Below are 26,572 nucleotides of genomic sequence, written 5' to 3'. Positions count from 1 at the left end.
ATGCCGCATTTGCATATTTAAACATACAATTTTACAAAGCTTGTAATCCAAAAAATAATTGTCTTAATGTAAGTAATCAACTGGGTAAGTTTCATGGTGATATCTGTTAGTTAATCTTTTTACCCTTTTCACCTGTAGTGTCTTCAAAATGTATAACATTTTACAATCCATATCTTTAATGCCCGTTTTCTCAATTTTCTCTGACTCTGAGCCTCAAATCTCCACTTCAGTAGCACTTACATCCACCAAACCTTCTAGTATTATTCCTATCTATATTCTGAAGGTTTTCACAGAGGGGTTTGTTCATATATAATTCATAGCCTGATTTATAGAACATTTTATTCCTAAAAACATGCCGAAAATCTTTTTTTTATGGTTGTTGACAGTATTTTTTGATTTATGGAGTCATAAAAAGAGCTATCCAAAATCCTCTCTGTAAAAAGTAGGGCTGTCAATCGATTAAAATATTTTTTATCTGTTCAAAATGTACCTAAAAGGGAGATTTGTCAAGTATTTAATACTCTTATCAACATGGGAGTGGACAGATGTCTTTGCTTTATGCAAATGTATGTATATATTTATTATTGGAAATCAATTAATAACACAAAACAATGACAAATACTGTCCAGAAACCCTCACTTAGCATAAAAAATATGCTCAAATCATAACATGGCAAACTGCAGCCCAACAGGCAACAACAGCTGTCAGTGTGTCAGTGTGCTGACTTGACTATGACTTGCCCCAAACTGCATGTGATTATCATAAAGTGGGCATGTCTGTAAAGGGGAGACTCGTGGGTACCCATAGAACCCATTTACATTCACAAATCTGGACGTCAGAGGTTAAAGGACCCCTTTGAAAATAACAATAACAGTTTTTTCTTGCCAACAATTTCAAATCAAAACTTGACGGCCCTACGTGAATTACAAAACATAATTGTCTTAAAATGTTTTACCCTGTTCAACTGGGGTGTCTCCCCTTAAAAGACAAAAAAATCAGATACAAATTGTACCGTATAAATCCTGTGCAATGCAATGAAAAAGCAGGTTGATGTTAAGTGCTTTCACCAGTCCGTACCTGTAAGTGGGTGGATGGAGAAGGCCTCGTGGGGCTGAACAACATACACCTGGAACTCAAAATCAATGGGGCAGCTGCATCTCAGAGGAATAGCGCGGCAAACACTACAGACAGGTGGAGAAAAAAAAAAAAAAAAAGATTATTTTTTCCTGATTTGACACCAACGGGTGAACGGAAGCATGCTTGGTTGTACGGAAGAATACAAAGAGACAGCCGAGCCCTCGGGCAGATGGGAGGTCAAGAAACAGTCCATTGAAGAACACACATACTGTACGCCGCACAAACACACACACCTTTGTCCAAGTGGTACGGCTGATAGGTCGATGCGAGGAGGGATGTGCAGGTCATCGATGACAGGGTAAGCATGAACTGGAATTAACAGGTTCTCTTCCCCCTTGGAGAGTGTGTAGTAGGGTTGAATGAACAAGACAGAGAGAGAGAAGATATGGAGATCAGACAGATACAAGAGGTTTGCTTTCCAGTAATGTGAGGTCCTTTGAGATTCATTTGTGATCAACAGCTTCCACTAAATGCCTAAAGATTTAAGAGTGAAACAAACAGCAGCACAGCGTCCAAACTGTTGGATGCTAACCTTGCAGTGAACCCGGATGTAGTCGTAGAAGTAGCGCCACTCATCGGGACAGAGCCTGACCTTCAGCGTGTAGGCGAGGCCTGGGACGAGTCGGTACTTAGGAAGGAAAAACAAGGTTGAATCATCAGAAACGACACTGATTGAACAAGTGGAGTCATAATATTACAATCAGGTCAGCAATTTGTAACGATAAAAACATACCTTTTTAGTATAAGTTGTCTGGAAGTGCTTGGTTTGGGTGGGGATGATGTGAATATTCATGACTTCGGAGGAGATGTTGATTAGTTTCTGATGGAGAGGAAGATGAGAAAAGTTAATTTCCATCCAATCATGTGCACTTGAGAATTTCCATATTCTCTGTGTTTACATCCAGTCTACAGCGCTTCCTAACATATATTGGGGAAAATCAGTGCCCATTCAATTCAATTTAGCCTAAATGAAAACTAAATGACATGAATGTATGAAGGGTTTTTAAAATTATTTCAATACTTTACTGCGATGTCTTCACCATTTCACCAAACATTGACAATATTAATATATAAGACAATATTTCTACGACACAAACCAAACAGACGCCTCGGCATAACACCAGGGTCTACTTTCTGCTTAAAGCCCTGGATGCTGCATTCAGTGTGGAAAAACCTTACCACTTTCCATCAAGCACAACTTATGCACTGATAATATTTTCTTAAATAATTCACAAAAATTCATGGCAAAAAATATGAAAGGGTATTTTCCTCACCAGGATCTTTGTGTAATCCTTCCCCAATTCAAACCCACTGAAGTGAAGCTCTGGAGGCTCTGCTTGGATCTGGCTGTTGCTTTTCAGTTTGGCATAGATTTCTATAAAGGGGGAAAAACAATTAATGAAATGTAAAAACAGAAAATGCAGGTTTTTCACATCAGCAAAGAGGTTTTCCATACATATAAAAACCTTACAGGGTGTTACTGTAAGGTGAGATACTTGGCATCATTGCTGGCAGTATGAAAACATTATTAATGCACCCCATCAGAGGGTTAATACGTACTTGATTCCAGTAGATGATTGGGACCCCTGGCTCCGCTCTGGCTCTCCTCCACCAGCTGGCTCAGAGGCAGAGGGGTCCCCCTCCTGAGAGGCTGCGGCAGTACCCCCGTGGCAGAGAGGGCCACCTCCATCCCGGCAAAAAGGTCAGCTCTGGATCCTCATGAGAGAAATGACAGCAGGCTGGAGGACAGACAAGGAGACCGTGGCGTGTTGGGAAATATTGTGTTGGCAAACCTATGAATTTATAATCAGAACACAAGATGAAAAACGTGGAAGGACATCAAGTTATTATGTGGTCAATTTGTAGAGTCATTTTCAGTTAATTCACACGTATATATAAATTTACTGTCGTACTGTTGATATGAAGATGCAGAAAGTATGCACCAAGGGCATCACATTCCCTTCACCTCTGCAATGCATTCAGAAAGTATTCAGATCCCTTCATTTTTTTCACATTTTATGTTGCAGCTGAATGCTAAAATCATTTAAATTTTTTTTTTCCCTAATCAATTTACATTCAATAACCCATAATGACAAAGTAAAACATGTTGTATATAATTATATATAAATGTATACATTATAAAAATAAAAAATGTAATTTCATATATGTATTATAATGTTATTCTTTATAAATATGTTTTATAAATAACAATTAATTAAATCAATTATTTATAAAAAAATAAATAAATATATATAAATAATTATATATAAAAATATGAATAATTATATGTATGTACAGTATAAATTTCTAAATAATTATATGTATATATCAATTTATAAATTATATAAACTCTTAAATAATCATAACATTATAAATATATTATTTATTTACATTATTATATATATTTTATATTATTATGCAAATTTATTACAAAGAAAAAACTTAAATATCACATTGACAAAAAGTATTCAGACCCCTAGTTAAGTACAGCCCCTTTGGCAGCTGGAGCTCTTACCTAGGCCCTTCTCCCCCAATTCCTAAGTGTATCCGGGCAGACACTACAGCTCCAGAAAGAGTCCCGGTTGATCCAAACTTCTTCCATTTATGAATTATGATGTGCTCTTGTCTTGGGGATCTTCAATGCAGCGTAATTTTTTTATTATTTCCGAAAAATCTGCCTCCTTCGACACAATCCTGACCCTGCAGGCTGAACTCTAATCACCTGAATTGACCCAGCTGGTCTCCGATCAGGTCTAGAAACAAAGATGTTCAAAAGAAGTGAGAGGCGTCACCCGGGCTAAATTTCTAAAACCAAGTTTTTGTTTATGTCATTATGGGGTTATTGAGTGTAGATTAATAGGGGAAATATATATATAAATAAATATATATATATATATATAAATAAATATATATATATATATATAAATAAATATATATATATATAAATAAATATATATATATATATATAAATAAATATATATATATAAATAAATATATATATATAAATAAATATATATATAAATAAATAAATATATATATATAAATATATATATATATATATAAATAAATATATATATATAAATAAATATATATATATTTATATATATAAATATAATATTTTAGCATAAGGCTGCAACATAATAAAATGTGAAAAAGTGAAGGGAACTGTATAATTTCTGAATGCACTGTATTTGTATTACCTGTATTCAATTTACCACAAAACAAAACAATAAAATATAAAGTTGTTATATCTTTTAAAATATGGTTACATATTGTGGATATGGGCAGCTCATTTTAAGTCATTTTTAATAAGATGATATATAAAAAAGTCGATTTTTAACTTATAATATTGACAGTACAGAAGTGTAACAAATTTAGCTAACCCACATGTTAGCTTAATTGACTAGCTTTATGCTGGCATTAATTTAATTATACGCTTCGTAGCAATACTTTTATGAATTTTTCATAGAAAAACAGAACTTCAGAACTTACTCAAGCTTTAGACAGTGACTGGTATTCAGTTGTTCAGCTAAAACAAGCCATAATCCCTCTTTTTTGGTGCCAGAAATGTTTTGTTTATGTTGTAGAGGGAGACCACATCAAACACTGGCGTTGCTTAGCGACCTGAAGGGGGCGGGACCAACGTCCTGTGGGCCAATCAGATTCGTTGGCTGCATCTACGTCAATCACCCAACGTAAGACCTGGAAGCTTGTTATTCTAGCTTCAAAATAAAAGCATACACCATAAACATATGTGTGCATTCCTTGCTTGCATAAATACATTGAAAACATTTTCTATTAATTTTTTATTTTTTTAACAATGTCTTTATTGTTTTTTTTGTTATGCAAACATAAGCATTATTATGCAATATATTCTATACAGGATTTACTTTAACAAATGGACTGTAATGCTGTGCAATATGCTGCCTTCCACTGTGTAATTGTCTGAAATATATTAATTATTTCTTTTTTTAAATATTTTTGAGGGTCTTTTAACATGGTCATGGAGCATATATACTGTATATTTGTATTCTGGGGGTATCGTTCCTAGTACAGAGGGTAGTTTAGTTTATTTATTGACTACACTGAGGGCGTTTTATATTTTAATAGTTTATTTATTTATTTATTGTGTTGAGTTGAATGTGCTACTTATTTTGTACTGTAATTACCTTGTGCCTTTTCTACCTTTTTTCTTTTCTTAAAGCTGACCCGGTGTAAACTGCGCAGAATTCCAATGTACTTATAGGTGCAAATGGCAAATAAAACTCTTGAATCTTGAACAAACATAACATACCCCACACACCCATCCGTTCTCTCTTAACTTTTCCCTTTCTTACAGGGCAAAAAATCAATATACAGCATCACAGTATCAATCATACAATTGAACAGTTAAATGGCACCTCTAACAAAATGAAGATACACATAAATAGATAATAAATATATAGAAAATAAATACAAAGATTTTCAAAAACAAGAATCTATTCCCTTCTGAGGGTCTATATATTTATATATTATATATTTATATTCCATATTTCCTCATAAACACCCAGTTTGTTTTTTCTATTAATTTAAATATTCATTTACTATACTACTGTCAGATTTTTCACACCAACTATATTTTGCCAAGAATAAGAACTTTATTTTGAAATTCACGACAGGAAATTGCTATTTAATTGCAGCTACCTTGATAAGTGCATATCAGATTGTCCTGGGGAATACTGTGCATAATTATCGACCCTCTGATAAGTCCATGTTTGATTTTCAGACCTCATATATCTGCTGCATGGCAGGATGCTCGCTTTTCATTCTAATCAGATATGCAGCTTGAGGTTTGCATTTTAGGAGCCTATCTTGATGGAAAAAAGGAACCTGTCTGATACACACAATGAAAAAAGTTGGACTTCTTGGAGTGCTGCTGTTACCCATGGTGAGAAAATACATGCATGTTTGATTTTAATTTATTTATATATTAATAACAAGTGTTTCCTTACCTACAGGTAAAATCGTCATCAGGGTGTCATCCTCATGTTAGTCTTGTGAAAGAGGAAGAAAAGTGCATGACAGACCTGCTACTTGTTAAGTCACACAAAGCAACAGGTGAGTTTATGCAGTTAATAAATTGTGTATTTTACACCTATTGTGTCATTTTATACTTAAAAAAATAAATAATAATAAATCAAGTTTGTGGATTTCCACTTGAAAAAAAAGTTCTGAATTAATAATAAAATCTTTGAATTAAACCTTTTTAAAACTACAAAAAAAAGTATGCAATGTTTTAGTGACACCTAGTGTTCACATGACATAATGCACCCAAAACTTGCATTAGGCAGAATGCATTTATAATGCACTGAAGGATTCATCCAGATATCGTGATTTTGCAGTGTTTTATCCTGCAACTAAAAAAAATAATACTAATTAGAAAAATATAAATACATTTTTCTAATTAGTATTTTATTTAATTTTTTTACATGAACATTGTCACATTTTGATCAACAAATCAGATAACTCCTATATGCAAAATAATATTAATATAAAAATAAATAAATAAATAATGAATTAAATAAATAAATAACACATAATACCTTAAAAATCATAACATACAAATAAAATACGGAAAAAAAAAAGACAAATCAAATACATATTCCTACATTAATCCGCACCGTGGTCTAATGTAATTTACAAGCAGCCGATCAATTTTCAGACACATAAAGAGTGTGTGTGTATGCCAGTATTGTGTGATAGTGAGTGCTTTACTTCAAGATCTATCCACATGAACAATGTATTCCAAGTAATCTCCTCACTACGCCACATACTGTATGTTTTTATATAGAATCCCAGCAAATAAAATAAATAAAAGGTGTGATTTATCTTCTATCCATTAAGAAAACAATATCAGTGTCCACTGTAAGGGAATGTGGGATGACCTGAACTGCTGGCCTCCTGCGTCTCTTGGCGAAACCGTCTCTCAGCCGTGTCCAGACTTCTTCAGTTCGGATGGTGAGAAACTACACCTGCACACACACATGTGCAAACAGACAGCCATTATACTCCATCACATCACACTGGTTAATTATTTGCCAGGAAGCCACTTTGTTTTCATAAAGAACCTGAGACAGGTTCTCCCTGTCAGGGTCTCTATGTACACAAGCATTTTATGGCTGAATGTTTGGATAGGATGCTACGTTTATGTTGAGAGAGGATGGTAGATGTTGTGATAATTTATCTGAGGAGCCAGACGTTTATTGAAGCACCTGTAGAGGGAAAGTAATGGTTTCGCAGCTCTTTACTGTCCAATAAATCCAGGTTTTTTAACACAGATCTACATGCTTTACACACCACTGACCAGCAGGAAAAGCATCCTTATAAAGACATCATTTTCCAGGATATATTTATTTTTCTGTCTTGCTCAAATGCACATTCAAACAACAGAAATAGACGTAGGATTTTATTGCTATTTTGCAGGTAAAGTGCATCGTAACTGCACCGCCAGTGGCTGGACAGACCCACTAATCCCACATGAAGATGCATGTGGCTACTCTTTCAATGAGGCGTTCCACTTTCTTGGAGAGGTTGGTGGTTTATGCAGTATGTGTAGTTTATCTAATATAAAGCTATGAAGCACAAAAGCATTTGCATTATCAAAATACTATACTTTCCAACTGCAGACATACTGTGTCTCTTTAGGTGGTTGAGAGGCTTAACAGTTGTCAATTGAAAATGAATTGCGAATGAGACTTCCAGTCTGCAGAGTGGAATCAAAATGATGTTTTCCTCCTTGTACACTTCCGATATGGCCTTCTCTATTCTTTCACTTTGTAGCTAACATTAGCATTTTAACATTTTAACATCTTTTTCCATTGTTCAGTCCTCAGATTCCCATCTGTATTTCTCCTACGTAAAGACGATGTACACGGCCGGATACACGCTCTCTCTCATCACCCTCACCATCGCTGTCACCATATTCTGTCTGTTTAGGTGAGAAACTTTCTTCTGTTTCCTTCAACCAGAAAGACTTAGTGTGATTGAACACACCCTGAAAACTGGGATTATTTCTTCAGAAAGCTGCACTGTACCAGGAACCACATTCACATCCAGCTGTTCGTCTCCTTCATCCTGAGGGCCATCTTCATCTTCATCAGAGACTCTCTGCTATTTACTAATGAAGAGTTCTACCACTGCGACTACTACCCGGTATGGACACTTTCTTGTCATCCCCTTTTACATAACCAACTGAAACACACTTTAATCTACTACTTTATACAGATAGGTGTGTCTGATTCACCTTCTTTCCTGTGCGGCAGGTGGCGTGTAAGGTCGTGCTGATGTTCTCCAACTACTCCATCCTGGCAAACTACAGCTGGCTGCTGGCGGAGGGCCACTTCCTCTTCACCCTGGTGAGCCGCTCCTTCTTCTCCCTGAAGAAGCACCTCGCCTGGTACATCGTCCTGAGCTGGGGTAGGGAGACTTGTTAACAAAAACAACATTTCTCTTTGCTTCACACTTATACACACACATTCACAGCTCAGTATACCATATAACCAAACTTGATTTCATCACGCAGGTTTACCTGTGATTGTTATCGTCTCCTGGGGATGTGCCAAATATTTTTATGAAGACGAAGGGTGAGTGGGTTAAAAATCTGTTCCACTCATTCATTTGCTGTGACGAGATCATCAAAGTGTATGATTTAAGATTTATTTTATTGCCATAGCTGTTGGGAAACCAGGAGACATGGATGGATTTGGTGGATACTTCGAGTGCCAGTGCTTCTGACTATATTTGTAAAAACTTTCTCTTTTACTTGCATTTCATTCTTTTGTTGGAAATACACTTGTTCACCTTATTGCCAAGAGTTAGATGAAAAGATTGATACCACACTCATGTACGTATGTGGTATCAATCTTCTCGTCCAGCTCTTGAAAAGAAAGCAGATAAGCGTATTTCCCAAAATGTCAAACTATTTACATGACAAAATAACAATAGTGTTTTAATCATTTCAGATGAACCTCATCTTTTTCTTGGGCATTTTGAGGATACTGGTGAACAAACTCAGAATGCCGGATGCACAGAGGAACGAATTCAGCCAGTATAAGTGAGTCACTGTGGTATTGTTGCACAGTTATACTATAGTATATTACATCTGTTATGTAAAGTTGAAGCCAGTAGCGGTTTACATATGCAAAAGCAGTGTCTTTAGTTAAAACTACTTTCTTTTCTCTTTCACCAGGCGGCTGATCAAATCCACATTTTTTCTGGTGGCTCTGTTTGGTCTGCATTACATCCTGTTTGTGTTCTTGCCCGTTGAAGTCAGCAGCTTGGTGTTTAAGATATGGACTTTTGCAGAGCTGGCTCTGTCATCCACGCAGGTAAATGAGGTGCATGTAAGAGTAAGATAGAATAATGATAAATAAAACCAGACTCACTGATCTTTCTCTCCTCACATCCTGAAGGGTTTTGTGGTCGCTGTGCTCTACTGCTTCATGAACGGAGAGGTAAGAACAGCCAATTAGAGCCAAAACTTAAGGCTCCAAAAGTTTGCAAATTTGGGATCTGTCACGATGTGCACATTCACAGGTGCAGCAAGAGTTTCAGAGGAGGTGGAGGAGGTGGAGGCTGACTCAGCACCTCCCCAGTCGGCGCAGGCAGCAACACGGCTCTATCAGCCACAGCGGGTCTCCCCACACACAGGTTTCCCTGCTGCCCTGCTCTCCAGGCAGCCCGACAACCAGCGGACTCCCCGTGGATACTGTGGAGATGTGATTCAAGCTGGGATTGGCTCATTTTCCTCACTCTCACACGTCGATACATAATGGATCCTGGCTTTTGTGCTGGCAGCCAATTAGTGCGCAACTGCAGCTTGAGTGTTTTAATACTGTCAAATGCATATTTTTCTAATCTCTGGAGTGTTTTTATTTAATGACATAAGAATGTAAAATGTACTATGGAGGCCCAGTTGGCGAGCTGCCAGGCTTACTTGTTTGTAGTACTTATAATAAAGTCTCAAAATTAATGGTGGTAATGATTTGTTAAAGAGATATCCTGACCTTTTATCCCTTATATGGTTAAAGCTTCAAAAACACTTGATCCTACATTTCCCATAATGCAACAGCATCTTTTCATAAACCCTGATTAAAAGTCTTTCAAACTCAATGCCCCAAATTTGTAACGCAGGCTTTTTGTAAAAAAAAAAAAGAAAAAGTATTAAGCCTGGTATATATATATATAACTGATAACTGATGACATCACTATGACATCATCAGGTGATTTTTCCAGACCTGACAAATCTCGGTCGTGTCTAAAGGGTAACCCGCAAATTGTGAAAACGTGCAAAAAGTTGCCACGCAATACACGCTGCCTGACGACCTATTCTAACTTTAACCATTTGAGGTCAATGCCAAACCTTAACCATGTCGCGAGAGTTTCACAAATCGTGGGTTACCTTCTGGAAGCAAAGAGCCATGGAAGACATTACACAACTCTCCTTTAAGCATAGTAAAACTTACACAACGTCGTACACCTAGTTAAAACTAACACAAGTAATACAACAGTCCTGCAATAAATCCACCCACCATGCATGAAGGTTATAATGGTACGTTTTAGTTGAAACTGTTTTAGAGAGGTGTCAATTCAACTCTATGATCGTTTTGGAGGCTTTTGTTTGTGGTGCTGTTGAATTGTAATGCGTTAGACTGACAGGTGTTTCTATTATTTATATTTATAAAGTGTTGGATATTCGGCTAACAGAAACAAGTTCACTCTGAGGCCCAAAGAACAAGTCTTTAGTTTTCATAGTTCAGTATACAGTAATGCTCTTTATTGAAATTGTACATTGTTTTTGCTACTAAAGGAATAGTCCGACATTTCCCAAAATGTTGCTATTCCTTTTCACTGTTTTGTTTTAACCAGCATAGACTATCATAAAGTACTCCAAACTGCAGTGCTCTCCAGCATTTTAACCAATTATGTCTTACATAGTAATAAAGTACAAAAGAGCGCTTCTAAATGGTGTCCGATTTGTAATTTCTATTGAAGTACAACATGAGAACATGCGACGAATGCTACAGGATCGGTGAGAAACAGACTCTAGAACCCAAATTTTTTCTTATACTCCTCCACCAAGACAATATAGGCGATCATTGCTTCTTCATTGGACAGACCTGTTGGTTAAAAACAAGCAAACCGGTTGGTTTTTGCAGGAAAAACTAAATTTTAAATCCATGTTATCCATTGCATATACTCTTTCATGTTATTATTATTATAAAAAAGGTTCTGACCTTTCCTTCTTTCCCATGCATCCCACTTTCCTCGTCCTGCGAGATCAAATATCCCTGGACGCGCTGCGGATGTAAAAACAACCATCAATAACTGAAACAAAATGTACTTTAAGTATTAAAAATACAGAAAAATATCCCCCATAAGTGTTAGACTATTATCATTATCACATACTACAATTAAAAAATGAACATGTGATTTGATAGGCTGATCCTGTATCTTTGGAGTCAATATATTTAAATTAGACGAGTTTAGACTAATGAATAAGTAAATAAATGATTCAGCATTTCTCCACCAATTTTAGGTTTTGAAATAGTATTTAGACCTTAATGTTGGGAAATAAAAGTAAGAAATTAAGACAAAATAATAACTGAAACCCTTTACTTAATTGATAAAATACAAAAAAGAATGCATGTAATTAAAAACATAAACCTTTACAGGACTGGTGAACTCAGCATTTCTAAAAATCGGGCTATTATATATTATATTTTTGAAATATTAATACAGATGCATTAATATTTAAGCAGCGTGTTAGGTCTAGGTATCGTTGGATAATCCTTAATTCATTTGTAATTCTATTATTTGTTTCAAAACCCAAAACGGAAAACACATTTTTGGTGTTAGAATCAAAAAACAAATCAAAAGGGCTCCGTTTCTTAGTTTTGAAGCGAATAACAGATTTATTTTTTAAATTACAAATTAATTAGGGATTATCCAATGATACCTAGACCGTTTTACTGTTGTAGTCAGTCATGATGGAGCTAATTCAACCATTTTGTATCTATAATTTTAATCCAGAATTTAAGTAAAGTAACTAAAGCTGTCAAATAAACGTGGTAAGTTCAAAATTTGTCACTGAAATGTCGTGTCGGCTGCCTGTCAGCTGTGATTCTGCTGCTGCTGTCAGCCCTTTCTTTCTGCATAGAGTTTGACTTTTAATAGCCATTTAACTTCATGATAAATATAATTTATATTTATTTTAGACAGAGAAAGGTTCAGAAACGTGTGGTAATTAGTAAATAATAGTAATAATCCACAATTAAAACTCTGTACTGTATTCATTTATGATGCTTTCCAAGTCACTGCTTGTTCCACATCACTGTCCGGCACATATTTCAGAATAAAAGCCTCGTGTTAACAAATGAAGGGATTCTGTCCATAGAAAAAACGCCTGAGGGCTTTTATTTTGAAATGAAAGCAGGAAGTGTTGATTTAACTTTACTTTTTTTCATCTCCGTAACATATTCTACAGATAAACCTCTAAACTGTAGTAAAGTCTTGCTGGTATGAAGTTAATATACTGTCACTAGATCCCTTTCACTGTCTGTGACATATTCTACAGATGTCTAGACATGTAAACTGTCTAGACATCTGTAGAATGCGTCTGACGCGCGTCTCATGCGGGCAGTGTGTCCACTCTAACCTGTTAACATGGATGCCGAAAAAAACAACAACACGCGAGCCTCATGTGTCCACCACTTAAGAACTTTTGTTTTTTTGTGTGTGTCATATTTGCTCATTTAGCCATGAATATTAAAAATTTTGAGGACTCAGACTAAGTTTCCAGGCACTTTAAAATCATCATTTTTAATATTCATGTTAGTAATAGGTCTTTTTTTGTTTGTTTTTTTATTTAAAACAACGTCATTATGTAGATTTATCAGTTTTGGGATCGCTCACACAAAGACACCTAACTTGTCAGACCTGATTCTTTCTCACCACACCCTGCAGGCAGTCATTCATTGGAAGTACCGGGTAACTCAGAGCATGTCTCAACTGCCTTCTTTTAGTGTTTCCGTATGACTTCTACAATGTTAGAAACCTTAACAAAAAGGTTGAGACTCACGTGCTTCATTATCACCAGCTGTGGCTTGCTTATAAAGACCATATATTTCACCCAGTTCGGTGTACCCTGGTCTTTTTTTCAGTATCTTCACGTCCTCCACTGCTTTTTCAAAGGGTTCCTGGTAGGATGAGAGAAAACACAAGCTGATTCAGAAAAGTTAAAATTGTTAAAATGTTAAAATTGTTGTGGATTGATTATATCAACCATATATTTCACCCAGTTCTTTGTTTCAGTACCTTTAATTCACAGAGTCCCTGGTAGGATGAGAGAAAATACAAGTTGATTCAGAAATGTTAAAATGTTAAAATTGTTAAAAAAAGTTAAAATGTTAAATTGTTAAATTGTTAAAATGCTTATATAGACCATATATTTCACCCAGTTCTTTATACACTGGTCTTTGTTTCAATACCTTCATGTCTCCTACTGCTTTTCCACAGATTTCCTGGTAGAATGAGAGATAATACAAGCCGATTGTTAAAATGTTAAAATTGTTAAAATGTTAAAATTGTTAAAATGTTGTTAATCAATCAAACATTACAAACTCAAGGTCCAGATTTAAAAAAACAACAACTAAACTAGCTTACTAACTAAACTAAAACTAGCTTTTGTTCAATGATCTGACTTTACACATAGCTAAACTAAGCTGTAACAATCTCCCTGTGAATCTGGATAAGTAAACATACCCGAGCGATAACTTTATAGTACCATAAATCTTCTATGTAACGTTGTAGGCTTAAATTGAAGAGAAAAGATAGTACTTACCGTCATGACTGTCGTGTGAAACTGACACACCTTGCTGCTGCTACAACCCGGCTGTAACTTTTCAGTCTATGCTCGTCCAACTCGTCCTGTGATTATGTTCTTTGTCTTGAAAATGAAGTGGGAGGTAGTTCCTTAAACTCACAGTGTCTGTGAAGACCACACCTTCTTGTCAGACCATCCAACGACTTGTTAACTTTGTGGTGACAGAGCTGAATGAAAACCAAACATCTCTTATTACTCAGGTGATTTCCAAAATGCATAAATGTTTCTAGCTTTGGGAGACGGAGGGGGGAGTTTATTTCTACGCCACAAGATGGCAGCATCCACATGTTTAATGATCTGGTAGGTTCATTGCTGTTGCACACTTTGAATCAGCCTGATATTAGATTTACCTTTTATTTAATAGAGTGCAAACTATTTCACATTTTTAAAGACATAAATACAAAACAAATGTTGTAGAAAAGTAGTTTTATTCTATTTTATAGAAATGTCCATTTGATTGTTTACATTAAAGCCTCTGCTTAAATCTCAGTACACTACTATGACATTTTAGATTCAGAAAACATCGAAGCGATCACGTAACGGAGACTCGTCTTTGGCAAGAACACATTAAAATGAGACAATACAAACTCAGAATAAAACAACAATCGCAACAACAGCAGAAAACTGTTTTTCAGACTCACATTGAAAACAGTAAAATAAACTCTGTAACAGCCTATTGATATTTTAAGTACTAATCAATTTAGTACAAAAAAAAGGAAATACGTCAATGGTAGTTTTCTGTACTAAACAATGCAAACCAACACGTAGCAGCCAAGTGTGGCAACTACTGCAGCAGTATTGCTTCAGACTTTGGGTTTCCAGTTGGCACATGATAGTTTATAAACAACACCTGAGTAACGGACTGCACACAAATTATTAGGGGGGGACGGGTGGATGTAGTCGGACTTTCTTGGATCATACAACTAATATGATCAGTTCTGGACGCTTGTTTTCAGTCCATGAATGGACACACTTAAAGCTAGATTTGGTAATTTTCAAATAATTTTTTTGCTCATTTTCTAATCTAGCGTACTCTTGCTAGTTTCTTAATATTACCAACCCTAGCTTTAATCATATGTTCTTCCAAAGTTAACAAATTGTATCCAAGACACATAAAGCTTTCTTTGCATATATCACTTTGCACATGAAACCGAATTCCCTTATGCATAAAACGGGAGCTTAACATTTAGCAGCTCTTGGCTAGAATATAAAAAGGTTCACATTATTTGCTATAAATTTGATTATTGATACTTTCACTTCTAATTTGCATTATGGTGGAGGACGTCAAATGTTTAAATTGGGGCACATCATCTATAATTCTTTACGCTATGCCTCGCTCCCAACCCAAACAATTTCCATACAGTCCCTAACAGTTTGAATGACTACGACAGAAAATGAATTTCAAAGTATTGCAAAGATAACAAAGGAATGCACAAGCCAAGAGGAAGGCCAAGTCTACTTCTGATCATCGGAGTGATGAAATCTTATTTCTCAGACTCAATAATGAAGAAAAATCTGTAGTACTGCTTCAGTTGTAAAGTCTTCAGCAGATTCATAAAAGTATAACAGTGACAGTTTTGCATAAATTAAACCAGAAGCTAATAATGTTCTACTTCAGTTCTGGTTTGAAGCTTCAAATAGAGTACTAAACGTAACAATAAATTAAAGTAAATCGCATAAGGACCAACTAAATACTCGTTAGTGACGATGCATAGTGCAATAAGGTTGACGCCCACAGCTCTACTGGTTAAATACCTCTAAGGAACTACCAGCTAATTTGATGAAAAGAAGCTTGCACATCTCTGAAATCTCTCTCTCCTCAGAGAGGAGTCTTCAAAACATTCCAGCGGTGTATAAATCATTTATCTCCTGTGTGAGTGACACATAAAGACCTCTACTTTAACTCCTCTCTGTCTGGATCTCAGCGTTTCTCACACGTTGCTGACATCCTCCAGCCCGTTGCGGCAGTCGTCGTCCGGCAGGGTGAAGCGGATGTGTCGGCTCTTCTCCCAGCCGCGGCGGATCTGCCTGAGCCGCCGGGCAACGCAGGGTACGAAGAGGGCCAGGCGGCACAGCAGCACCGCGAGGGGGAGAATCAGGACCAGCATGAAGGTGGGAGGCAGGTAGAAGTGGTACCGGGCCGGATCGAACGCACGGTCCCACCCAAAGAGGAGTGTGTGGAGGGTGGCCATGGACAAGGCACAGTAACCGAGTGTGGACTGCAGGAAGTGAAAGAAGGATGTCACAGATTCACCATTACAATCGCCCTGTCCTCCAAATACATGACCCACATGGTTTAAAAAGGGGGAGGAGGGGAGAGCAAGATTTTCCCTTGAAGTGACTTCTCTTCAGTCCAGCCAGTCCACTCCATTATCTCACTGTGTTACAGGCTGCTGCAGACCCCGAGGAAACACACTGACCTAACACTCATGACCTGAACGAACCCCACCAGTGTGCATGTGTGTGAGTGCTATATACTGTACCTACAGGGCCCACTAATTAAAAAAAAAAACTCGCCAAGGTTGAGTCGGGTAGGCGCCAAGAAAACTATTCAGCCTTTTAAAAAAAAAGAAGAAAAAACTAAATTATATATTTGTGACCCGTTTCTAACAATGTATGTCTTCAGTGGAGCGAATGGGCTTGCGGCTGAGAGCCACAGACAGACTGGGGAGGTCGGAAAGTATTGTCGGCCTTGGACGTTTTGTGGAATTTGTTGATAAGAACAGCAGGTCTGAGATTAGGGTATGACTTGATACTAATCCACGGCACATTTTTGCCATTTCTGTCAAGTAAAACTTTTCATAGGATGGCAATATGTGGTATTTTATGTAATGTAGTGACCACTATTTTGGACACAATTACTATATCTCTTAACACAAAATAGTATACTAATAATTTTAGCACTCAAAGTGAAAACATTGCAATCAAATTAGGTCATTTTTACACCTGTAGTTTGGTTAATTTTGTATAGAGCAAGAGACAATAATTATACATTGTTGTCTTTTAGTTCTTGTCCTGCATCATCATAAAATCAAAGTCTGGTGACAGCACGTCATGCTGGACTCTTTTTAAATTAATTTTTTAATTATTATTAATTTATTTTTATTGTATTTTTAAACTATTTTTATTTTATTATTTCTTTCTTAATTCATCATTTTTTATTATTTATTTTTTAACTATTTTTATATATTTTTCATATTATTTTCTCAATTTATTATGTATTTATTTATTATAATTATTTTTTTTATTTTCAAATGTATTTTATTACTGTTATGTTTTTATTTATTTATGTATTCATTTATTTTTCATGCTGCATTTTACCGAACCTTATTAGGTTCTCTGGTGTCACAAAGAGCTAAGCAAGAAATGGCCGATTATGAGAATTATGAGTCGAGACTGCGACTGGACCTTGTGTCATAAATAATGACGATCAACAAAAAAGAGGCGTCAGCGAACAGCTCTACGTGAAGTAGTCTCTACGTTTCACTGCTAAAACACACAGACACAAACTCAACACACCTCTGCTTTACAGTATTTTACAAATGCTTTGTCTCATTTTCTTATAACAGAGTTTCAATTTTGCTTTTTAAATTCACAACGAACAGGTCAAGTGGACAATGTTCTGCCTTTAGGGACTAAAGCAGAACCTTAATGTGTAGACACAGATATTCCTTCAAGTATACACACACTACCTCATCGACACGTACAGATAACACACACACACAAACACACTGTCCTGCAGCGGAGTCTAGATGTGCAGGGCGCAGAAAGTTGCTTTTCATCGTGCCGGCTGTCGGCACATGACTAATCTGAAGGCCACCGGATTAGTTGAACGGAGAGATGAAAGGGGAGAAGGCAGCACCGACGGACCGCGAGTGCTGGAGAAACGGAGGCTGCGACGGGGGGAAGGAGGAAGTGTGTGAATCACAGCGCTCCTGATGGCTTTGTCACAGCCCGAGTTTAACGCCAAATCTGGGGCAGCTGCAGGAGTGCAAACGCAGTGTTTCTGTGTGCCATGTGAGCATGTAGTGTGCATCTGTCTACACATCAGCATGATGCCTCTAAGTCTGCCAGTGTGTTTATGTGTCAAGTGTCATGACTGTCTGTCAATCTTTGGCCACCGTTCTATATTAATCTGTCTTCTACCCAGGAAGAAGAGAAACCCTTCCTTGTGGCAGTATATATTCATAGGACGGACACTGGGGGGGAGACATTCAATTCTGCTTTTATTTATGTAACTAGTACGTCACTACGACAGCCACAGGAGGTAAAAAAATAATAATTACGGAGCCAAGGGACGGGGGTTAATATTCAGAGAAAAATCTCCAAGATTAAAATTGTAAATTTCTCGTAATTTTGACACTTTAATCTCGGAAATTCAGATTTTTTTTTTTAATATATTACCACCCTCCCCCATACATTACTGCCTGTATGTGTGTTTGTGTGTACCTGTATGAAGCTGAACTCCCTCCAGTTGACAGTGTCGGCCACTGAGGGTAGCGAGGTGACAGCCAGCAGAGCGAGCAGCCCGAGGGCCATGATGCCCACTGAGACGTACAGCTCCATCCTCCACACCTCCTCGTTGTCCCACAAGCCCTCCTCCGACCCCTCCTTTATCTGGACATCACACAATAAACAACTAAATCCTCAGGGTAGGGTATTTAGCAAACATATGTAGTGACAATCAGTGTTTGTATACCTTTTTGAAAGCGAGGAGCAGTTTGAAGCGGGCAGACTTCCTCATGGGGAGACACAGACTGTAGATGGCGTGGAGGACCGCACACAGGAAGCTGCACAGCCCAAACTGCTTCCTCCGGGTTAGCCAGCGGTCCAGCCAACGAGGGAAGCGGTTGTACTTGGTGCCCCACCACAGCTGGAGGAAAGCGGCGCACAAACCAGGCACGTAGACCAGCGACAGCATCACCAAAGCCACGGAGGGAAGAGTGACGTTAACGGTGTCGATGGGCATTTTGTAGAAGGCGCTCTCTTTTGTTTTGAGGTAGGGATGCAGGACGTCGTGGAGGAAGTTGTACATGTAGAAGAAGACGAACAGGGACAGGGTGCAGAGGACCGGGGCGTGCCAGGAGGGGAATAGATAGAGGGGGAGGTTTTCGATCTCCAGAGAAGAGGAGAGGAGGCCCATATCGACGGGGATGAAGCCCATTCTGCGACAGAGCTGCATCACCGAGCTCTTGGCCTTGCTACTGTCACTGCACAGGAAAATCTGGAGAAAGAAGATGAGTTCAGAGATTCCCTAAATCTGTATGACTCTAAACCACAAAGGCTCAGCTGATGTACCCTACCTGCCTGCTTCCATCCCGAGGTCCCATCTGGAGCGTCCAGGCCGATACGGTGTTGAATCCTTTGACTACAGAACTCTCTGGAAACAGGTCGGCCAGCTGTTCGGCGTTCGAGGGCCCGTCCTGGTTGATTCTCAGACCGTTGCTGACGTCCACCAGCGTCTTCCCGGCCAGTGTCGGCTTCAGCTCCACCAGCGTGGAGTGGTGCTCGGGGAACACCGCGACGAAGACCAGGTCGGCCTGGCTAGCCGCCTCCATCTGGGACGTCACCTGGAGGACACAGATAGAAGTATATATACGCAGTTTCAGTAAATATATTGGGATATAGTTCATCACATTTTCATTGAAATGGCTAGTAATGCCTTAATAAATATATTTTGAAGATGTCAATATCAGATATTGTCTGATGCTGATACTGAATTAACAAAAATGCATTTATAAGAATCCTTATTGGCAAATAAAGGCAGTCTGATGATGTAAAGGGGAAGCCTTAAACATGTAACTGCTTTGTTCTGTTCCCATACCACAATTGACTTAACTCAACCCTATTCAGGATAATAACAACAGTTATTATGCCTTGTGGATACAGCCAGAGTGAATATATAATTACCACCACAGGGACAAAAACAAAACATTAATTACGTGGTGGAGTGCGAGTGTCAGTGTCACTGTGTGTGTGTGTGTCACCTCGGCCTCTTCAGGGAACAAAGCCACAGAGCGCTTGGGGTTTCGGCTCCCCACCACCACCTGGTAGCCCGAGGCCACCAGCCTTCTGGCCAGCGAGCGGGAGAAGTCGCCCGTGCCCAGGATGCCGATGACTGGTGCGCCGAGTTCAGACGCGGAGGCTTCGAGACGTCTGGAGCCTCCTCCTTCGCCTCGTTCGCGGATTAAGGGCCTCGCCATCTCATCAGGCATAATGCACTGATGAATCTATAGAGAAAGGACATGATCATTCATTTAGTTTCTGTTTATTTGCATTCATATTACCTCAATAGAAAGGAGAATATAAAGTAATAACCTTTAGATTTTACTTATTTACTTACAGACTGTGATTGTTAGGTCTGGACCTTAGAGACTTGCTTTTTCATCCAGCATAAGACCTAAAATAAAATTAATTATTAGTGATAAAATATGTAAAACATGCAGTTTTATCTGCCATATCTCTGCTCAAGGATTCCCATTATCCTTGTGTCTCAATTGGCATGTCCTAGATCTGCACAGTAACTCTGCACTGTCAAAGCATGCAGTGTATCCATCCAAGGATTATATACACACCCTGAAGACAGCAGCAGCCAACTCTGTAACTAGTCTATCCAGCTTGCTCAGATGCCATAATGTTAAAATAATAGTAACTAACAAGTTTGCCCTTCATGCAAAACTTCATTCAGAATTCCACTGTTTTAAGCATGCTTTGAACCCTCAACGTGCAGTACTTATAGTAGCAGTGGAAACAGTAAAAATGTACTTTTTATATAGAAGTGCTGCTTTCTAATCATTAAAATATATGCCGAATTAACCAGAAAACTGCCACCATTCAGAAACAGTCTCAAATAATGTTGTGCCACTTATTAAAGCCGATTGACAAGCGATAAACCTTAAATTGCAAGAAATCCTAATGCAATTCAACACACAAGACGCCACCTTGCTTGTTGTCCTTGACTGAACTCGTGGAAACTTCGAATAAAGTTACTTTCCTTAACACACAGAACGACACAGGCAAACATAGAGGTACATTTGGATACAATAATAGTTTATATAAGATAATATAACGTTTGTTCGTACTTAAAGCGGTATTTTTAGCTATTTTAAGTCACTTACTCACCGCGCTTCTTCTCTCCTCGCTGTAAACTGGAGCGCTTCTTCCTGATAAGATGACGCAGCTGCCAAGCCACGCCCCTACCACGCCTCCACGTGTGTGCAGGAGATAAACTGTTGTATGGAGGATGAAAGCTGCCAAAACTTAAAATAAATAAATAAATAAATGACTTGATAAATATGTCATTAAATATAGTAAAAATAATATTAAAAATAAATGTAGTCATTAATTAATTTATAAAATATGACATAAATTGATGTCTCTGTTTTAATGTGCTTCTTTATTTATTAATTCCCTTATTTATTTACTCTTCTGTTTAATTTGACCTTTTATTTATTTATTTATGCGTTTTTTATTAATTTTTAAATGTATTTATTCTTTTTTGCATTTATTTTTAAATATATGTATTTATCCATTAAATAGAAAATAAGTTAAACAGAAGAGGGAATTAATACAAAGATAAATAAATAAAGAAGCCAATTAAAACAGAAAAATCACTGGTTTAGTTGTCTTCTGTTGGAAAATAATATAATAATAATTTTCCTATTGTCTCATTAGAGACTTTTAATAGCTAGATCCTCCCTTGACTCCATCTGCTGCTGTTGGTGTGTTTGATAAACTGGCCTTGGGATCAGCACAAAAAAGCAAAAGCGCGCTAAAAAGATGTCCGACCGCGGGCTCCGCGCTGTCAACATGACTTCATCAAGTCTGCCTTTGCCACTTGCAAAAGGTTGAACCCCCCTGGCTTGCAGCGCTGCATCAGTGTCACCACACACACACACACACACACTCAAACACACACACACACAGTGCATGCATGCCACCACCCACTCTTTCCCTCTCTCCAGGCCACGGCCTCGTGTTTGTTTACAACGCTTAAGGTCACAGTCCTTGACATACATATCTGATTTTGAGATTTTTTCATTCATAGCTATCGATTACTGGTGTCTCCCGATGTGGTAACCCATTAATCTTACAAGTCAAATCAATTGAAGTTGATCCGGTGGGGACAGATTTCATTTTACTACTCTGCTTTAAACAAGCCGGCTGATCTGGGTTGAAAATGTTAAACTAACAAATAGTAGCACACAGCAGGGTGTCTTAACCTTTCCTGACCTTTGATGCTGCTTTCAGGTTCAGCAATTAGACAGTTGGATGGTAAATATCATGTGAAGGCATGGTCATAAACGGTTAGCCCGAGGCCGACAGGTACAGCCATGTAAACATCTGACAGGGCTTCACTGTCTAAACGCTACATAGAGGAAGACGTTTGTTTCTGTGCTTTCAAGGACTGAGGTGTCTTCTGTGGACTTCATCGGGGATTAGGGACACATGTTGAGACAGGAGCTGATGTTGCAGTCTTCTCTCTGAGTGTTTCCCACACAGAGTAAACACGGCATGTTTTGCTGATCCTGAATGAATGTAATAACTTTGTTTTGCCTATAATTCATCCTGAAATAAAATCATAGTATGTTTAGAGTCACAGATTAATCAGAGGGTAAAGGAAACACAAGCAAATGATGAAACACTGCACAGTTGAACAGAACAAAACGAAAGTTAAAAAACAAAATAAGTTTCCAGGAACTCTAAAACCTGATGAACACATCCTGACATGTGGCGTTACTTACTGTCAGCAATAATGTCTGAGTTATGGAAAAAGTTATTCCTCATTTTTAGTTTTCTTACCAATGTCCTGAAACATGTGTCAATTTGCATCCAGTCTTTTCAAGATAAACTTCCATCGTCACAACTACTTAGGTTTAGAAAAAGATCGTGGTTTGGGTTAAAATAACTCCGGAAGTGGCACAACTGAAGTACGGAAGTTACATGACGAATAAATTAACGTTTGAATGCTGGACCTTTACATATAATAGAGTATTATATATTATTTTCTTGTGATATCACTACTTTTATTTAAGTAAAAGGTCTTAATACTCCTCCCACCACTGCTGTTGTCTGTATTTGGTTGTTTTTTCCGTTCTCTCTCAGGGCCACCCTACTCCTTGTCCTTAAATTTCCCTCTTTGTTATTACAAACAGTCTTCATGTTTCAGTGTTTACCTGAATACAGTTTAAAGTCTAAAGGCAGCTAATGACGGACTGACTCATTTGCCTCACCGTATGGTTCGTGTGTATGATGACGCGGCGGTCCGCTAACGTGTAGCCTGATTAGAGGCCCGGCAGCGCCGCGGGGCCGGGTAATCTCAGCGGCTGCGGTGCATAATGTGGACAGTGTGTCGTGCGTGGCTCACCACAGCCTAAAGATACAATCCACTGTACTAATCCTGAGTAAAGGTCATTTCTGCAGTCATGTAGCGGAGCGTAATGCTCTCTTTGTGCTTACTGATTTTCAGGGTTTTGTTTTGCAGATGATTAGTGCGTTGTCAGATTTTTATTTAATTTCCAGCTTTGCCAGGACTGTCCTCAAATTTAAACCCCAATTTCATTTTTTGACCGAGCCCTCATGACTCGTCCTGCTCTTTCTCACCTTCAGACACGGCTGGAGCCATGTTCTGGGGAGTTAAAGCTGAGCTGAGCACGAGTTGAAATTGCTTATGGGTTGGGGGGTTGGGCTGTGTGACTGTAGGGGCTTCGGCTAAGCCTTGTCTCCGGCCTCTGAAGATTTCTCAACATCGCCTTGAGCTCTAAAGCCTCTGTTGTGGATGTGGGGCCTGCGCTCCAATTCCAGGTGCTTATGGCTCCAACGCGCACTTTTGAAGTATTTCAGGTCCTTCGGGGGGGGATTTTTGAGCTTGAGGACCAAATCAATAGACGCTTTTATTTTCAATGAGCAAATGCTGTCTTTATTGAGTGTCTCAATAGCTTGCACTCTTTGGAAATAACTGATGAAAGGCATAAATAATAGTCTCATTACCTCGGACAAGGAGGTTGTTTTTGTTTGTCTGTTTGTCAGCGGGATTACGGGAAAAACCACTAACCCGATTTTCATGAAATTTGGTGAAAAGGTGAAGCATAGGATGAGAAAGAACCAAATAAAATGTGGAGTGTATCCAAAAAACGGGGCGCATTATTTTCCCATTTATGTGGGAGGTCTGCGAGTGCTGTTCTAGCTCAGCTGAAGTGCTCATGGTTAGAACAAATGCACCTCGCTGGGGAAAAAAAAGAAACAAAAGAGGCTAAAGAGGTGCTTAAGACAAATCTGTATGCAATAGAGTAATGGCTGTCTGCGCGCAGGAGGAATTTTAATTTGTCGAAGAATCGAAATTCAAGGCCCGTGGCTCTCCCCACCTCGTGAAACAAGACATCAAATATGTCCCCGCAGCTGCCGGGGAGCTCGGAGCTGAAGGTGTCGACAGCCGTCAGACATCTTTGGTCCATTTCCTGCATTTATTATCTGCTTTCTCCCCACCGCTGTCTGCTTTTCCTGCTACCCCCCTTTCTGTTTGCATGTGTGAGTGTGTTAAGTGACCAATGCAGTCGGTCATTTGATGTCACCACAGTGAAAATGCCTGTGGCAATTTGGTTCTGACTTTGAAAAGACCCCTCATGATCTGAGTCAAATATTTGGATGTTTTTAGTCGCTGTTATCACAAGTTTAATCTTTATTTTTGTCAAGGTGGATTTATTAATATTGAATATAAAAATATTGATATTATTAATTAATGTATTGGTCTATTGGATGTCATTGTGGATGGAATATAATGGGTTGCATGATACCCCAAAAAAAAGGTTTAAAAATAAATATTTTTTCTTATCATAATAAATCCCCAGTCTCATAATAGAGGAATTAATGGACCTGTTTCTGAATAAACTGTATGGTAATTGTGCCCTCTAATGTATTCCACCTATAAGAATACATAAACAGCTCTATACCGTTGAGATTTATGAAAAATAAATATGCAGTCATTTGGCATTTTAAGGCTGTGTATATGTATATATGCAAGAATAATATTGAGATATTTTATATTGAGTGCTGAATCATAATAAACATTTATAATGCCCTCTTGAATAACAATTGCGCAGACTTCAACTTTACGCACAGACTGGTCCTCTTGTCAAGTCACATAAACTAAAATACAGGACTTCCTGTTGCACATTTCAAAATAAAAGCCTTGTTGACAATCTTTTTTTATGTCTAAATATTATGTCTCTGGATATTTGTGGGAGGAAAGGGCTGTCTGACGGCAAGATAAAGCGGTGAAAATATTCTAAATATAATGTACGCTTAAAGCTAAAGTAGGTAGAAATGCAGCAAATATGATTAAAAAAAGTTATTTCAATAGTCTGTTCCTCTGCCTGCTTGCCTTCACTCACACACTGCGCGCGTTCTCAATGTCTCGCTCCACCTCACGTTCATGCGTGCTCACTCCACACTGCAGAAGAGTTAGTAGCTCTGAGAATATCTAGTAAATGTACAGTGGACGTTTGTGCAGAAATAAATGCTGCAGCTCCTCCAGACCAACAGAGGTTTCCCGTGTCTTGTGAAGTGACGGGGCTCCGCAGCGAGAAACGTTACCGTCTCCGGAGGCTGAGGCAGGAAAAGCCAACACTAGGATCAGCAGTGATTTATGGAGAGACCTTCGTCTGGTCAGCTAACATTACTGCCAAGCAGATGAAATATAGAGTGATATTGTGGTTTTAGCTGACGTGTGTCGCCTCACTGTTTTGAGCGATGCTCGTTCATGTCGATGTAGAGCGAGCAAGCGCAAGCCCGACGCTGACTTTCGTTGACATATCGGCCACAGGTGTCGCTGTTAACAAGCATTTCTGATTCTTACAAACAGTCCCTTTAAATATGGTAGATGATAAACAGGACCCAGAGAGTGCAACCTGAGATCCTAATGCTTATTAAAAATGAACTAGCAGTACCATAGTGTCATTAAACAATAGTCTACAGATTATATGCCTGTTTTAAAGGTCCTATATTATGCTCATTTTCAGGTTCATACTTGTATTTTGTGTTTCTACTAGAACATGTTTACATGCTGTAATGTTAAAAAAAAAACTTTATTTTCCTCATACTGTCTGTCTGAATATGCCTGTATTTACCATCTGTCTGAAACGCTCCATTTTAACGCATTTTGATGGAATTGCAACAGAATTGCGTTGCTAGGCAACAGTTTGGGTCCATGTGTACCTCCTGTCAGCTGATGACATTCACATACACTGCAACAGGAAATAAACTGGGACACATTTAGAATGTTTACGTTTAAAACCGTGCAAAGGGTCTAAATATTGTATATTTGTGACATCACAAATGAGCAGAAATCCTGACGGCTTGTTTCAAATGCAGAGTTTCTGAATACGGGCTGTGTGTATTTCCCTGTGGATTGAGTGTTTCGATACTTTCACAGTATTTATAAAGGACTTAAGCCTGCTTTATAATAAAATAACATGAAAATCTCACTTTTTTATAATAAGGGACCTTTAAATTACT

The 26,572-nt window shown here is 38.1% G+C and overlaps 4 protein-coding genes across 15 annotated transcripts in view; 1 reads left to right on the top strand and 3 right to left on the bottom strand.

The window, feature by feature from the left end:
* cfap221 (cilia and flagella associated protein 221) overlaps nt 1-4,787 on the bottom strand; it is a 31,830-nt gene extending 27,043 nt beyond the window's left edge. For 2 of the 4 annotated variants that reach the window (XM_037761669.1, XM_037761666.1), the window contains exons 1-7: nt 4,630-4,787; nt 2,698-2,876; nt 2,412-2,512; nt 1,871-1,957; nt 1,670-1,765; nt 1,371-1,471; nt 1,078-1,181 (exon numbers count right to left, since the gene is read on the bottom strand). In XM_037761669.1, coding sequence (XP_037617597.1) covers nt 1,078-1,181; nt 1,371-1,471; nt 1,670-1,765; nt 1,871-1,957; nt 2,412-2,512; nt 2,698-2,827 — 619 coding nt within the window. In that variant the 5' untranslated portion in view covers nt 2,828-2,876; nt 4,630-4,787. Of the gene's footprint in view, nt 1-1,077; nt 1,182-1,370; nt 1,472-1,669; nt 1,766-1,870; nt 1,958-2,411; nt 2,513-2,697; nt 2,931-3,652; nt 3,757-4,629 lie in introns of those variants that run through there. The other 2 variants (XM_037761667.1, XM_037761668.1) reach the window with 2 other exon arrangements.
* A 1,204-nt stretch (nt 4,788-5,991) lies between these two features.
* On the top strand, nt 5,992-10,147 carry LOC119483535 (secretin receptor). Its single transcript, XM_037761750.1, is given in 14 exon segments — nt 5,992-6,018; nt 6,020-6,064; nt 6,135-6,234; nt 7,021-7,134; nt 7,600-7,706; nt 8,003-8,112; nt 8,196-8,328; nt 8,439-8,592; nt 8,699-8,759; nt 8,849-8,918; nt 9,138-9,229; nt 9,365-9,503; nt 9,588-9,629; nt 9,712-10,147. Coding segments are annotated over 14 exon segments (1,380 nt in total). The 3' UTR covers nt 9,898-10,147.
* A 782-nt stretch (nt 10,148-10,929) lies between these two features.
* Nucleotides 10,930-14,175, bottom strand: LOC119483579 (acyl-CoA-binding protein-like). The gene is made up of 6 exons (XM_037761815.1): nt 14,018-14,175; nt 13,665-13,697; nt 13,492-13,509; nt 13,256-13,373; nt 11,412-11,474; nt 10,930-11,294 (listed from the first exon to the last, which is right to left on the bottom strand). The coding sequence occupies exons 1-6, from the start codon at nt 14,021-14,023 to the stop codon at nt 11,221-11,223; spliced, it is 312 nt and encodes a 103-aa protein (XP_037617743.1). The 5' UTR covers nt 14,024-14,175; the 3' UTR covers nt 10,930-11,220.
* A 295-nt stretch (nt 14,176-14,470) lies between these two features.
* LOC119483526 (metalloreductase STEAP3-like) lies at nt 14,471-21,325 on the bottom strand. 9 transcript variants are annotated; one of them, XM_037761716.1, is made up of 7 exons: nt 21,178-21,245; nt 20,403-20,459; nt 20,047-20,289; nt 19,363-19,629; nt 18,759-19,283; nt 18,509-18,676; nt 14,471-16,278 (listed from the first exon to the last, which is right to left on the bottom strand). In XM_037761716.1, exons 3-7 carry the CDS (start codon nt 20,272-20,274, stop codon nt 15,991-15,993), a joined length of 1,476 nt encoding a protein of 491 aa, XP_037617644.1. In that variant the 5' UTR covers nt 20,275-20,289; nt 20,403-20,459; nt 21,178-21,245; the 3' UTR covers nt 14,471-15,990. The 9 variants fall into 9 exon arrangements, with proteins under 9 accessions (XP_037617644.1, XP_037617647.1, XP_037617649.1 ...); XM_037761719.1 differs by having other exon boundaries at nt 21,182-21,235; XM_037761721.1 differs by having other exon boundaries at nt 20,378-20,459; nt 21,178-21,213.
* Between the last annotated feature and the right edge of the window lie 5,247 nt (nt 21,326-26,572).

The sequence above is a fragment of the Sebastes umbrosus genome, chromosome 24 (genome assembly GCF_015220745.1).
Source record: "Sebastes umbrosus isolate fSebUmb1 chromosome 24, fSebUmb1.pri, whole genome shotgun sequence".
Classification (NCBI taxonomy): Eukaryota; Metazoa; Chordata; class Actinopteri; order Perciformes; family Sebastidae; genus Sebastes; species Sebastes umbrosus.
Note: the sequence above shows the minus strand (reverse complement) of the source record. Positions and strands in the feature narration are given on the sequence as shown.

Coding starts and splice junctions, on each gene's coding strand:
- LOC119483579 (XM_037761815.1), bottom strand. Junction 11,475..13,255: donor AGCTGGTGATAATGAAGCAC/GTGAGTCTCAAC, acceptor TTACATCCGCAG/CGCGTCCAGGGATATTTGAT. Junction 11,295..11,411: donor TGCATGGGAAAGAAGGAAAG/GTCAGAACCTTT, acceptor TTTAACCAACAG/GTCTGTCCAATGAAGAAGCA.
- LOC119483526 (XM_037761724.1), bottom strand. CDS start 20,274: ATGCCTGATGAGATGGCGAGGCCCTTAATCCGCGAACGAGGCGAAGGA. Junction 19,630..20,046: donor TGTTCCCTGAAGAGGCCGAG/GTGACACACACA, acceptor TGTGTCCTCCAG/GTGACGTCCCAGATGGAGGC. Junction 18,677..18,758: donor TGCTCCTCGCTTTCAAAAAG/GTATACAAACAC, acceptor TGTGATGTCCAG/ATAAAGGAGGGGTCGGAGGA.